Source organism: Grammomys surdaster, unplaced genomic scaffold (genome assembly GCF_004785775.1).
Source record: "Grammomys surdaster isolate TR1022 unplaced genomic scaffold, NIH_TR_1.0 216, whole genome shotgun sequence".
Taxonomy (NCBI): domain Eukaryota; kingdom Metazoa; phylum Chordata; class Mammalia; order Rodentia; family Muridae; genus Grammomys; species Grammomys surdaster.
In genome coordinates, this window is record NW_021604661.1 from 1,079,310 (window position 1) to 1,093,027 (window position 13,718).

At 39.1% G+C, this 13,718-nt stretch overlaps 1 protein-coding gene and 1 non-coding gene across 2 annotated transcripts in view; both read right to left on the reverse strand.

Moving 5' to 3' along the window:
• Positions 1-13,718, reverse strand: part of Fam120c (family with sequence similarity 120C) — a 132,218-nt gene that overhangs the window by 94,862 nt on the left and 23,638 nt on the right. The window contains exons 2-3 of the mRNA XM_028772643.1: positions 4,204-4,450; positions 2,330-2,412 (exon numbers count right to left, since the gene is read on the reverse strand). Of these exons, the coding sequence (XP_028628476.1) occupies positions 2,330-2,412; positions 4,204-4,450 (330 nt within the window). The remainder of the gene's footprint in view (positions 1-2,329; positions 2,413-4,203; positions 4,451-13,718) is intronic.
• On the reverse strand, positions 1,677-1,832 carry LOC114625397. The gene has a single exon (XR_003712073.1). It is a non-coding gene; the product is annotated as a U1 spliceosomal RNA (small nuclear RNA).

Genomic DNA, 13,718 nt, shown 5'->3' on the forward strand with positions numbered 1-13,718 from the left:
TGATGTGCTGGGGGTGGGGGGAGTCAATATTGTTCTTCATTTACTTTGCATTTTGAGACAAGCGGTCTGATTAGGAGCTGGGGTTCACTAGTTAAGCTAGGCTGGCTGGCTCGTGAGCCCCAGGAATCTCCCTGTTTCCACCTCCACAAGGCTAGGATTATAAGCATGTGCCACCATCCCTGGTTTTCTGTTTTGCCTTGTTTTTCATGTCTAGAGATCAAAGTTTCAACCTTATGTTTATGCAGGAGGTCCTTTATCAATTGAACCATCTTCCACGCCTAGCCCCTAGATGATTCTTTACTATATAAGAAGAAAACAGTGAGTGGTCAAGAGTGAGTTTGGGGCTAGACAGATGTTTAATTGGCAAATGTTTGCTGTACAAACACAAAACCTGGGCTCAGATTCCTAGTACTTATTTATATAAAAAGTCATATATGGCAGCATATACCTTTTATCCCAGTGCTAGGAACACACACACACACACACACACACGCACACACACACACACACACACAAATTTTTCATTTTATTTGTAAACCTGAATCATGCATAGTCATCCATAGTAACACATGCTTATAACCTAGCATTCAGGAGGCAGAAGGGAGATTGATTTTGAGTTCTAGGCTAGTTGGCTAATCAGGCACTGTCTCCAATTTTTTTAAAGATTGCAGCAAGAGCAATAACTCATGGAGAGATGACTCAGGGCTTAAACAGCACTGGCTGCTGTTCCAGAGGACCTAGGTCAAATATCCAGCATCCACATGGAAGCACAAAAACATATATAACTCCAGTCTCAAGGGATCCAATGCTGTCTTCTGACTCCTCCAGGCACTATGCATACATGTAGTACACAGACATACATGCAGATGAAACACCCATGTATGTATGTATGTATATATGTTGAAAAATACACAAATAAAAGTGTTTAAAGGATCATGCTTATACATCAAATAGGAAACAATCAATGAAGAGAGAGAAAAAAATGGAATGATGACAGAGAAAGGAAAACTGCTAAACTGATACCCTTAAGCTGGCAAGAGCGAACAGGACCTTTATAAATGGAAGAGCTTGCCTTAGATGGGATATGGACAAGTTATGGTCATCAGACACTAGCAGAACCCAGGAACACAACAGATTAAAGTGGGGTCGTTGAAGAGGAAATGGAAGTTCCCAGAAATTCTCTCTCCATCACTTCCACTTGCTCAGTGAAATAGGAAGTAAGATCATGCAAAGTGGGTGAACCAATAAGGAGAAAGTTTTAGAGGCTGAAGGAGGAAGAAGGTATAAAATAATTTTCAAGACACTGAAAAACAGGAGATTAATATCATCACCAGATGACAAGTGCCAAAGGGTGTCAGTTCTTCTCCAGGCTTTGCAGCAGTAAGCTTATTTTTTAATATTTGCTAAAGATTAACAAAATGAGCACATCACTCATTTGACATACATATCTGATCTTTAATGAGCTTGGGCATCTAGTCAGATGATTAGCAACTGTATTTTTGCTTTTGTCAATTTTCTGATTCTGTTCTATACTCATTTTTCACTATTGAGGTATTAGTACTTTTCTTTGCCAGTTTGTATGATTTCTTAAGTTATTACCTTCATATTTTCATATTCAACCGGTATTATCAGAACTAATTTTTATCTGCATGTAAAATATAGTTTTACTTTATTTTAAGGGGAAAGTATGAGCATTGTCCCACACTAACATGAATTATGCAGTCAAGTTTCCCACATTTTGGGATATCACAGGAGTCAGCACATCCCAAGTACAACAGAGGAGGCATGCCCTGTGAAAACCACCTTCTTGATTGTGGTGTCTCCACAAGCATTGCTTATGAAATATTTAAAATCTAATGAAAGAGGGCACCAATGAACATGCCAAACTGCATGGAGAAAATCCCATGAGGCCTCAATCCTACACAAAGAACTACAGGCAAGTACTTCTAAAAGCTGGAAGTGGGAGAGGTGGCCCTCTCCAGGAAAAAGTATTCCAATTGGTTGTCCACTGTCAAACCATCAGCCCTGGAAACATATATACAAGTAACATTTATGAACTCATCAGGTTAAATATATATATATATATATATACACACACAAATACATGTATGCATGCAATAACAATTGATTTTTAAAGGGAGGAACATAAACATGAAGGAGAGTGGAAAGGATACATGGAAGAGTACAGAGAGAGGAAAGGGAAGGGCAAAGTGCTATAATTAAAATATAACCTCGGAAACAAACAAAAAAGTCATCTATTCTACTCCATCAAAATTCAATCAAAACTTGATGCCTCCTAATTGTACAGGGACAAAGTAAGGCACATTACCTTCAGTGATGCAAGAGGATGTTCTGGTCCCAAAAGGCTCCAATGAAAAGCAGCCAAGTCTTCATCTGGTAGAATGTGGTTACCTATAAAATACATTTCATTTATTTACTATACAAATGTGTGCATGGATCTTTTAGGTCATAAAGGAGAATCTCCTAGGAGAGGAAGCAGCTGAACAAAACATGAGCCTGTGTTCTTTTTATTTTATTTTTCAGACAGGATCTTACTAAGTAGCACTAGACTGAAACTCACTCTGTAGACCACAGGAGACACAAACCCACAGAGATCCACCTGCCTCTGATTCCCAAGTGCTGGGATTAAAGGCATGCACCATAATACCCAGTAGGCCTATATTCTTAATGTAATAACTAATTATAGTAGCTTTCTACGTGCTGATTTCCTACTCTGTACCCTGTGTGTTACATGTATCTCCTTTATACTGATCAAACCTCATAGTTGTCTCCCTATTTTATAGACAAGGAAACTGAGATTCAAACAAGTTTAGTGACCTGGCCCAAGATAGATCTATAGTAGAACAAAAAGTTAGGACTGTCTGACTCCCAAATACATGGTACTACCTATTACCATAAGTCATTGATAACTATTACATAGTTGTACTGCCTTTATTTTGCAATAGTAAATTACTAAAAAGTGCAAGGCACTTTACATATCTCACGCCGCTTTACCTCATGAATAACACTATGGTGTACCATGTATAGTACCATTTCTATTTCTGAGATGATGAAACTGAATCAAGGGAGGCATGACTTCAGTGATTTGCATAAAATGTAATTCTAAAACTTGGGCTGATTCAATTAGATTACCCAAAGTGATGTTCTTTGGGCTTTTAGGGCAGAGGTCACAAGTCTAGACTATTTATGTTCCTGCTGTCAATACTTGGAAAAACAGTTCAAAATATCATCAATTCTATAATTTACTTTGAAAGTAAAGCCTGAAAGTTGGGTGTAAAGATGCATGCCAGCAAACCCAGCACTAGGAAGGTTAACACAAGAGGATCTTATGAATGAAACCAGCCTAAGTGATACAGCGAAGCCCTGCTCAAAAACAAGAAAAAAGAAAAGAAAAAAAGGTAGGTGGGTGGATGGAAGAATGGATAGGTACATGTGAGACCAAGTGCTGTCTCGTGTTTTCCCAGAAAATGAAATTTTGCAGAATGTTGTTCAGAAATTTCCCTAATAAATAACAAAAACAGAGAAAAACATAGTTCACATTATCTTCCCAGTGTAAATCTAGGTTTTTGGAAAGAAATGGTAACAGCCTAAGTGGAGAAGCAATGCTATCTAGGACTAGTGAAACATAGGAGTCTGTGTCTCAGTTCCAGAACATAACAAAAGGGAAGTAGTATAAGAATTCAGATAATGTTCTGGAATATCACACAACAGTTCATAAGATGCTCTTATGTTCCTGAATTACATTTTTATGCTCCCATTCTCATCACAAATTAGTATGTTCATAACATACTGAGTTTTTCAGTATGCATCAAGTGTCTACTGCTTTTTCCACAGCCTTTTATGGTGTGAAAACTTTTTTTGTTTTTGGGACAGAGTCTTTCTTATATAGCTCAGGCTGGCCTTGATTATGTGGCCAAGGGTGGTCTTAAACTCCTGATCCTTCTGTTGCTACCTCCTGAGTGCTAGAATTACAGGTATGTTGTACCACACCCACATATGCAGTTCTAGAATTGAACACGGAGCCACATGCATGATAAATATACACACTACCCACTGGGCTACATCCCAAACCAGCATGAGGACTCTAAAAAGGCAAACCCAGCATTGACAGGCTAGATCTCCCCAGTCCACATATCTTATCAATGCAAGAAGAAACTTGGATCTCTGTTTTTGACTACCTACCAAGCAGTGCAGCAAATATGGGAAAATTCATTCGCTTCAAACCCAGCTGCTTTGCCACTTCCTGCATCAGGAACTGGTTAGTTGTGAGATTCTTGCCATTCCAGCTCAGCTTCAGTGCATGGGAACTGTAGTAAGACGGAATATTGTAGAGTGCATACTCAGAGTCATGAGCAAGAAGGCCATGAAAGCCATTCTCCCTGAAAAAAGCTACCACTTCCAGATGGTGGTCTTCAAGGCTCTGAAAAACCTAGGAGAGAAAAAGAGAGAATCTGTCATGACACAGAAATATACATATATAAAATAAAATTGTAAATCAGGAAGGTCAGCACCTAATTTATAAAGATAAAATTTAAGATTATCTGTGACCAAAGAGAACAAAACAAGCCAACCATATACCCTCTTAGAATATGATTATATCTATACATGTGGTTACTAACTGCCCAACCTTGAAGTCATGAAATCAACACACTATATATTAAGTGTTTATTTGAAACCATAACAGAGATTTTCACATGAAAAACACTAAAATCATTTGTTGCTCAGTAGCTATGAGCTGTACACATTCTACTTTCATAATCTTACCAGAACAATCATGGCAAGGTATATATGAATGAAGGTACTTAGAGGTGGAAATAGACAGAAATCTTAGTGCATGTATCAATTTTTAAAACATTTATTTATTTATTTTACGTGTATGCTGAACGTGTATGTACCAGTTCATGGAGGTGCCTATGCAAGTCAGAAGTCACTGGATGCCCTGAAACCCGAGTTATGAACAGTTGTTAACTGCTCGAAGTAGGTGAAAGAAACTGAATCCAGGTCCAACATACCACCACCGCCCTTTCATGGTTTTTGTTGTTCCTCCCATCTTTTAAGGAGAGGATACTTCTAAAAGGGAAGTTTCTAACAGTGTTCCCCAGAGGGAACCCACAGAGGTTATTTCTAACTGAAGAGGGTCAAAAACTTTACCCCATTTTTAAAAAAAGAGAAACTAGGCTATAAAAGGTTGGCTAGCCTCAAGCCTATGAGTGACACAAGATACAACTTAAGCTGAACTAATTCCAGAATATGTGCCACCGTTGCACCATACATCCTCCTAACAGCGCTATTTTTTATGGAAACAGAGACAGACTATTAAGTACCCTTGCTACACATGTTCTATTTGGTGTATTTGGAGCACAGCAAAGTCATTTATATACTGGCTCCACCAGACTAAGTTCTTTGACTACAGATACTTTATCTCAGCATTTCTGGCTCTACCATTACACCTGATGCATAGTAATATTAATGCCAGTGACTAACAGATCCTGACTCTGTACTATGTGCAAAGCAATGTTTCTTTATATTCTATATGCATTAATTCGTTTAGACTTTAAAATATTAATAGGTTATCTATCTCCAAAAGAAAGAGAAAACCAGACTTTGGTTCTACAGTCTATAGATCTTGATTTTTTTTAAGTCAACCGACCTATATGTTTGTTATTGTAGTTGCTGCTGCTGTTTTGACACAGGTCTCGCTATATAGTCCTGGCTCTCCCGGAACTCACTATGTAGATCAGGGCAGCCTCAATCCCATAGAGATCTACCTGCCTCTGCTTCCTGAGTGCTCACATTAAAGGCATACGTCATCATGCCTAGCTCAAATGATCTATCTTCCATTTAAGTTCTAAAGTAACAATAGTTTTCTAAAGTCTAATGGGAGCTTCAATACATTATGCTTTTGGTAGGATATAGAAAGAATTTAATCACTGTTGATACTCATATCACAGATGAGGTCACAAGGGCTAAAGCACTAATAAGCAGAAAGCAAAGCAAAGTTAGCAAAAAGTATACCATAGTTTACCTACAGACACAATTAACTCCAGGTGTGCCAAAGTAAGAGCAAGTGCTCCTAACTGAACCACCTCCTCACTTCATAAAGGACAAAACTTCGATGTGGAGGTTAAAACTCTTGTCTTAGGTCAAGGACAAAGGCTAGTTCACTCCAGAGCTCCATATAAGTTGCTAGTTCATCCATCAATCTTGTGCCAGGAGAGCACAAACTATGATCTAACCTCTTGCATCATCATAACCTGATTAGGCAGGCATTATAAATTCAATAATATAGATGAGGAAATTCAGACTTGGAAGACAGAGGTGTCATGCTCAGAGCCACAGACATAGAAAACAGCAGCCTGAGTCAGGCTGTCACTAACATCCGTGCTCTATGTATGACACATAACTTTCAGCCTGGCTGAAGCTGATTATATCATAGTCCAAGTGATTTCAACCCCCCAAAGCCAAGGACTAGTGATTATTGGGGAGAAGGACAAGGAGGAAAGATATATTGCTATATTGCCAAGGCTGGTCTCAAAGTCCTTGGCTCAAGTGATCTTCCTGTCTCTGTTTTCTGAGTAGCTAGGGCTGTAGTTTCACGTCACCTTACCAGGTGAATAACTAAAGACTTTCTGGGTGCATATGATAGTGTGGATTGAATGCAGAACTTTGCGAATGACAGACCTTTTAAACTGTTTGAGACAGGGTCTCACTAGTTGTCCAAGTAGGCATCAAAGTTAGGATTTTCTACACAATCAGATATAGCAGTAATAATGATCTTTAATCTGGTGGCTCTTCCAACTCTAGGAATATAAATGACAATCACTTAAGAGAATTAAAAACAAAACCAGAAACATTCAGCCCTGTGGTGGTGGTGGTGGTGGTGGTGGTGGTGGTGGTGGCGGCAGCGGTGACAGCAGTAGCAGTGGTGGCATATACCTATAATGCCAGCACTCAGGAGGGAGGCAGAGGCAGACCAGCCTGGGCTACAATGTGAGTTCCAAGATAGCCAGCACTACAAAGAGAAACTGTTTTGAAAAAAGCAAGCAAGCAAACAAACCTCTCTTAATATCCTTCAACTCTGGTGTACTATAACAATTCCTATGATCCAAACACTTGTATTTTCACTATACTTTCCACCTTAAGAACTACTAAATCAATCCACCTACTCACTTTACTTCATAGGCAATTAAGGTCTAGAGAGGATACCTGCTGAGACGTGACTACTGAACTAACTAAAACAGAACCAGGATTACAACAAAAGACACAAATTCTAAGCACAGGACATTTTCGCCACATATTCTGGACTAGAATAAAGGAAAACATGAGAATAAAAAAAATATCTCAAAAATCTTTCTCACAGCCGGGCGGTGATGGCGCACGCCTTTAATCCCAGCACTTGGGAGGCAGAGGTAGGCAGATTTCTGAGTTCGAGAGTTCGAGGCTAGCCTGGTCTACAGAGTGAGTTCCAGGACAGCCAGGGCTACTCAGAGAAACCCTGTCTCAAAAAACCAAAAAAAAAAAATCTTTCTCACAATGCTCCAAGCTCCATACCAACCTATTTCCAAGATGACTCTTGTACCCCTGAACTTGGACACTTAGTTTCTGTGCCTAAAATACCTTAGTGCCTTTTGTAATATTCCAGATATTTCCATTGGCCTGTTTCTTCTAAGAGAAATTCCTTGGTGCTTCTCCCGTCTTTGTTCTTCCTACATTTTCTATCATTTACTTTCATTAATGTATTTATTTGGGGTGGACATCCTTCAGCATGTGTGTGGAGGTTCTATGACAACTTGCAGGAGTTGCTTTTCTCTTTCTAATCAGTGAGTCTAAGAGACTGCAAGGTTTAGTGGCAAGCACCTTTATTTACTCATCCCCACCCCCACATACACACAGCTTCTTCAGTCTTACAAGATCAAGACAGATCAGATAGGCACATAATCGATTTGAAAACAGCATCATCTCCAATTTTAAAAAAGCACAGGTTCTATCTGTCCACCAGCTGTGTTTATAACTATTGGAGCCCAGCAGAGGGCAGTAGATGCCCCAGAACAGAGGGTTGTTGGCCACCGTATAGGTTATGGGACTCAAAGCAGGGTTTTCTGAAAGAGCAAGCAGTGTTCACTATTGAGCTATTTCTCCAGCCCACTACAGGTTCTATCATACTTCTATTTCTAAGGTTTAACCACAAGAAACAAGTGGCATAGAATACTTAAGAAAAGCCTACCAAGGTTATAAAAAAAAAAAAAGCAAGCAGTGCTGACCACCAAGCACCATTAGCTCAGCATCTGACTTCTAAAGCAGATGCATGCCTAGATTATATCTCAGGTAGCAAAGCAACACTAATTATTAATTAAATATGTACTATGCTCTAGGCCCTGTTTCAAACCTATTTCCTGCATACTAAACTTTGAATAAAAATCATGAGACACTATTACAGTAATCTTTTATTTCAAAGTAATTATATTTTACAATGAAGCAGAATTTTAGGTCATAAAATTTACATAATTTATTCCTTTTGTATTATGTTCCTAAACCTCTACAATTACTTCAAGAGAATTTTCTATTTTATTTAGTCACCTTTGTGAATGTGATTTTTTTATTCTTCTCTATTACATCCCAACTGCAATTTTCCTCCACCCTTCCCCCTAGTCTCTTCCCCCCCCATCTCCTCTTTCCCTGAGATCCAACCTCCCTCCACCTCCCCTCAGAAAAGAGCAGGCCTGCCAATGACATCAGCTAAATACGACATAACAAGCTACAATAAGGCCAGGCCCTATTCTCATGTCAAGGCTGAAGGAGGCAACCCAGTAGGAGGGAAAGGATCCCACAAGCAGGCAAAAGAGTCAGAGACAGCCCCGCTCCCACTGTTAGGAATACCACAAGAACACCAAGCTACGCAACCATAACGTATATGCAGAGGACCTAAGTAAGACTCATGATATTTATGATCCCACTTTAGTCCCAGGGTCAAGTTGATTCTGTGACTCTTGTTCTTGTGATGTTCCTGACCTCTCTAGTTCCTCTGATTCTTCCTTCCCCTCCTGTGCAGGACTCCCCAAGCTCCTCCTAATGTTTGGCTGTGGGACTCTGCATCTGTTTCCATCAGTTGCTAGATGAAGACTCTGATATTATAATATGCTCCTGTCCTAGAACACTCTACAGGCAGGAAAAATTGTAGGCCAAAGGTTTTTATGGTTGGGTTGGTGTTCCAATTTCTCTACTTAAGGCCTTGACAAACATTTTTTTCCAAGACAGGAATTTTCTGTGAGTCCTAGGTGTCCTGAAATTTACTCTGTAGACCAGGCTGGCCTCAAACTGAGAGATCCACCTGCCTCTAAAGGCAGTGCACTGAACCCAGCTTATTACAGTAATCCTTACTCATTTGTTGGGCTGTGTTCTGAGATCTCCAATGGAGCACTCAAAGTAGTTGATAGTCCCAAATTCTCTATCTACTATGCCCCCCATCTCCCTTTTTACCCTCTCCCTCTTTCTGTCTCTCATATATTTCAAGAACATTTAGTATTGACTGTCTGTGTATGTGTTTAGGGCAGACCACTTGGGATTACATAAACTATAAACTTATCTCTGGAGAAGACTGAGTCTCTCTTTCTCAGTACCTATTAATTACTTGCCACTCTTCATCTAAGGGCAGGGCCTTGTGAAACTTTACCCATCCATATTGGCATGTCGACTGGTATTGCCTTCATTTGGGTCCTGTTTAAGAAACCACATTGTTGAGGTCTCACAAATGCAACTTCTCTGTCATGTTGAGAAAGATACTCTAATAGCAGGTATCTTGTTCATCTGGATCTTACCATCTTTCTGCCCCCTTTCCATGGTGTTCCCTGAGCCTTAGCTGTAAAGGCCGTGCTGCAGATGATCCAACTGGGGTTGGGAATCCACAGACACCTACTGTCTGCCAATCAAAATCATAATGAGAAGCAAGTTAGCTCTCACTAGGATAACTATAATTTGAAAAATGAGTGTTGGCAAGAAAGTAGAGAAACTGGAATCCTCAAGCTGGGTGTGGCAGCACATACTTGTAATACTAGGACTCAAGAGGCTAGAGGAGGAAGATCATGAGTTCAAGGCCAATCTGCACTATGTAGTAAGACAAAAAAGAAGTCAGCCATAAACACCTGTAATCTAGGCATTTGGGGGTAAGATGCAGGATAATCTGGAGTTAAAGGACATCCTAAGCTACATAATTAATTTGAGGTCAGCCTGGGCTACATGATACCTTATCTTAAAATAAAATTAAATTAAACAGAAGAAACAAACAATAGCAACAGACAGACAAAAAATGTAAGCTGGAACAGCCACAGTGGAAAAGTGTCTAAGAGGTCCTCAAATGACTAAACAATTATCTCATGACCTAGTAAATTTACTGCAAGATATAACTCAAAAGAATTAAAATAGGGCCTTGAAAGATGCTCAGCATCTTCTCTGAGAAGATGAGGGGATAATGGGGGATGGTTTGTAAGGGCAGGACTGGTAGGAAAAGAGGGAGGGGGCTGCGAATGGGATGTAATGTGAATAAAAAAATAAATTATAAAAAAGATTTGAAAATCTATGATTGTATCCAAAAGATACATGAATACTCATAATAGCATTATTCACATTAGTCATAAAGAAAAAACACCTTAAATGTCCAACAATGAATAAATAATAAAAATGTAGAGTAGTGGTATAAAACTATACAAGGGACTATCATTCAGCCACAAAATGGAATAAAGTGTGGATGCATGCTACAATGTAAAGGGATCTTGAAAACATGCTAAGGCGAGTGTGGCACTACACACCTGCAATCCTAGTGTCAGGAAGATGTAGCAGGGTCGTGAGCTTAAGATGAGCCTGGACTAGGTATTGAGACTCTGTCTCCAAATATCAAAACAACCATCCCTACAAAAAGGAATAAAACGTTGTGCAAGGGAGACAAGCCAGACACAAAAGCCAAATAGTATATGAAATTCCCTGAATAGATAAACCTATTGAGCTAGAAAAAAAGATTGCCTGGAACTAGGGGAAAGGGTTAACAGTGGCTGCTAATGGGTGCTGGGTTTCCTTTAGAGGTTATAAAAAGTGATCTAGAATTAGACTATCATAATAGCTGCACAACTATGAATGTACCAATTCACATACTTCAAAATGGTGAATTTTATGATATATGACTGATATGTTATTTTTTAAAGTTGAGGCTGGCTTCAAATTTCACAAAGGCCAAGACACTCTTTAAACCTGAATTCAAGAAATTCTTTTACCTGGCCTGGTGGCACAGACCTGTAATACCATTTAGATAGGAGCTGAGACAGGAGGATCACAAGTTCAAGACCTGTTTGGGCTATAGAGCAAGTTTATAGTTAACATGGGCAGCGTAATAAGACCATCAAAAATCAACACCATGACAAGGGCTTGGGCTAGAATTTATGATACTTACCTACCACCCTACCACGGGGGAGAATTATTTTTTCAAGCCAGGTATGCTGGGCTATAGTCTGTAATTTAGTGTGTGGACATAGGGGCAAGAACATCACAAATTTGAGGGCAGCAAAGGCCACAGAGCTACATCCAGAAGACAGAGTAGTGTGATGGTGGCTAATTTCTCATTATGGAAAAAATTTTATTTCTATGTATAGGTGTTTGTCTACATGCATACCTGTACACCATGTGCAAGGACTCACCACAGATACCAGAAGAGGGGTTGGATCCTCTGAGTCTGGAGTTTTAGATGTTTGTGATCTACCATGTGCATGCTGGGAATCAAGCCCAGGTCATTAGCAATTTATTTATCAATATTAAATCAAACATGTCTCATCTACTTACTCTCCACTTTTATATTTTATTTTACTTGTGATAAAAAGACACAACATTTTCCATCTTAGCCATCTTCAAGTATATCCTTTAGATGTGTTAATGACAATCACACTGTTGTACAAATCATCTCCACAACATTTTATCATGAAAACCTAAAACTCCAGCGTCAAACAACTCCCCCTTTTTCCCTCCAGCTTTCTGTTTCTATTCATTTGCCAACTTCACATAGCATATATAAATGGAAGTGTACAGTATCTATCCCTTTGTGACTAGCCTATTTCACTTAGCATGATGTCCTTCAGGCTTACTCATGTTATAGCATGGGATAGGATTTCTTTCCTTTTTTAACTTGGAGAACATTCCCACTGTAGACATATACCACATTTATTTAACTATTCACCCATTGATGAGAGACTTCAGGATAGTTTCAATCTCTTTGCTACCATTAATAATCCTGCTTTGGTCATAGGTGCAAAAAATATTTAAGCTCTTGCTTTCAATTTTTTAAGATATATGCCAGGAAGTAGAACTACTGTATTATGGCAGCTTTCATTTTTAATTTCTGAGGTATCTTCACAATGTTTTCCATAGTGGTCACATTATCTGACAATCTCTCCAATACTGCACTGAAGTTCCATTTTTCTAATTACTTGAACACTTATTTACATCTGGGAAATACAAATAAAAACTTAGAATCCATATCACCCCAATTAGAATGATTATCATTAAAATAAATAAGAAATGTTGGTAAGGCTATGAGAACAAAGAGAGCCTTATACAGAGTTAGTAGGCATGTAAATTAGTGCAGGCCATTTGGATAACAGTATAGAGGTCCTTCAGAAGGCTAAAAAGAGGACTATCACAGGACCCAGCTATAGCAGAAGTAATCAAAGTTGTCAGAGTTGAAATACACACAGAGCCATTTTTCCAAGCATTGTTGATAACCGGCAAGCTATGAAATTGGCCAAGATGACCATCAATGAAAGAATGGGTAAAGAAAATACAACACAGATGCACACGTGTAACACACATACACACACACATACAAATACATACACCCAAAGCAGTGGAGAATTATTCATCCATAAGAACAAAATTGCAGGAATTGGGTGAAAATGGAGAGCACCATATCAAATGAAATAAGCCACATTAAGAAAGACACAAAGGCATAAAAGTAGAAGAGGTATTATTTGGGAGAAGAAAGGGAGACAGTGGGAGGAAAGGGGGAGACACAGAAAACAGGAGTTTGAAGTTGATGAAAGCATGTTATGTACAGATCACATGAAGAAATATATAGAAATGACATAATGACAATGTTACACACACACACACACACACACTGATGTACTTGCTAGTGTGGGCCTATAATTCTAACTACTGTGGAGGCTGAAGCCTGAGGCTGTTAAGTTAAAAGTTCTCCATAGGCTACAGTGTAAGTTCAAAGCCAGCTTGAACAACTTTGCAAGAAGTCTCAAAATAAAATAAAATAAAATAAAATAAAATAAAATAAAATAAAATAAAAGCAAAGCTGGGCATGGTGATGCATACATTTAATCCTAACGCTCAGCTGGCGCAGGCAGGTGGCTCTCTGTGAATTTGAGGCAAGTTTGGGCTGCATACTGAGTTCTAGGCCAGCCAGGGGTACACAGTGAGACCATGTCTCAATACACAAACAAATAAACAATCAAAAGCAAGAGGTAGGCTAGGGAGCAAGACCTGGTGACACATAGCTGTAATCCCACTACTTGGGAGGCTGAGAAAGGGAAATTGCTATGACTCTCTGGGTTACAGAGTAAATTGCCAGCCAGCTTGTTATACAGAGTGGGATGCTATATCAAAGAAAGAAAGAAAGAAAGAAAGAAAGAAAGAAAGAAAGAAAGAAA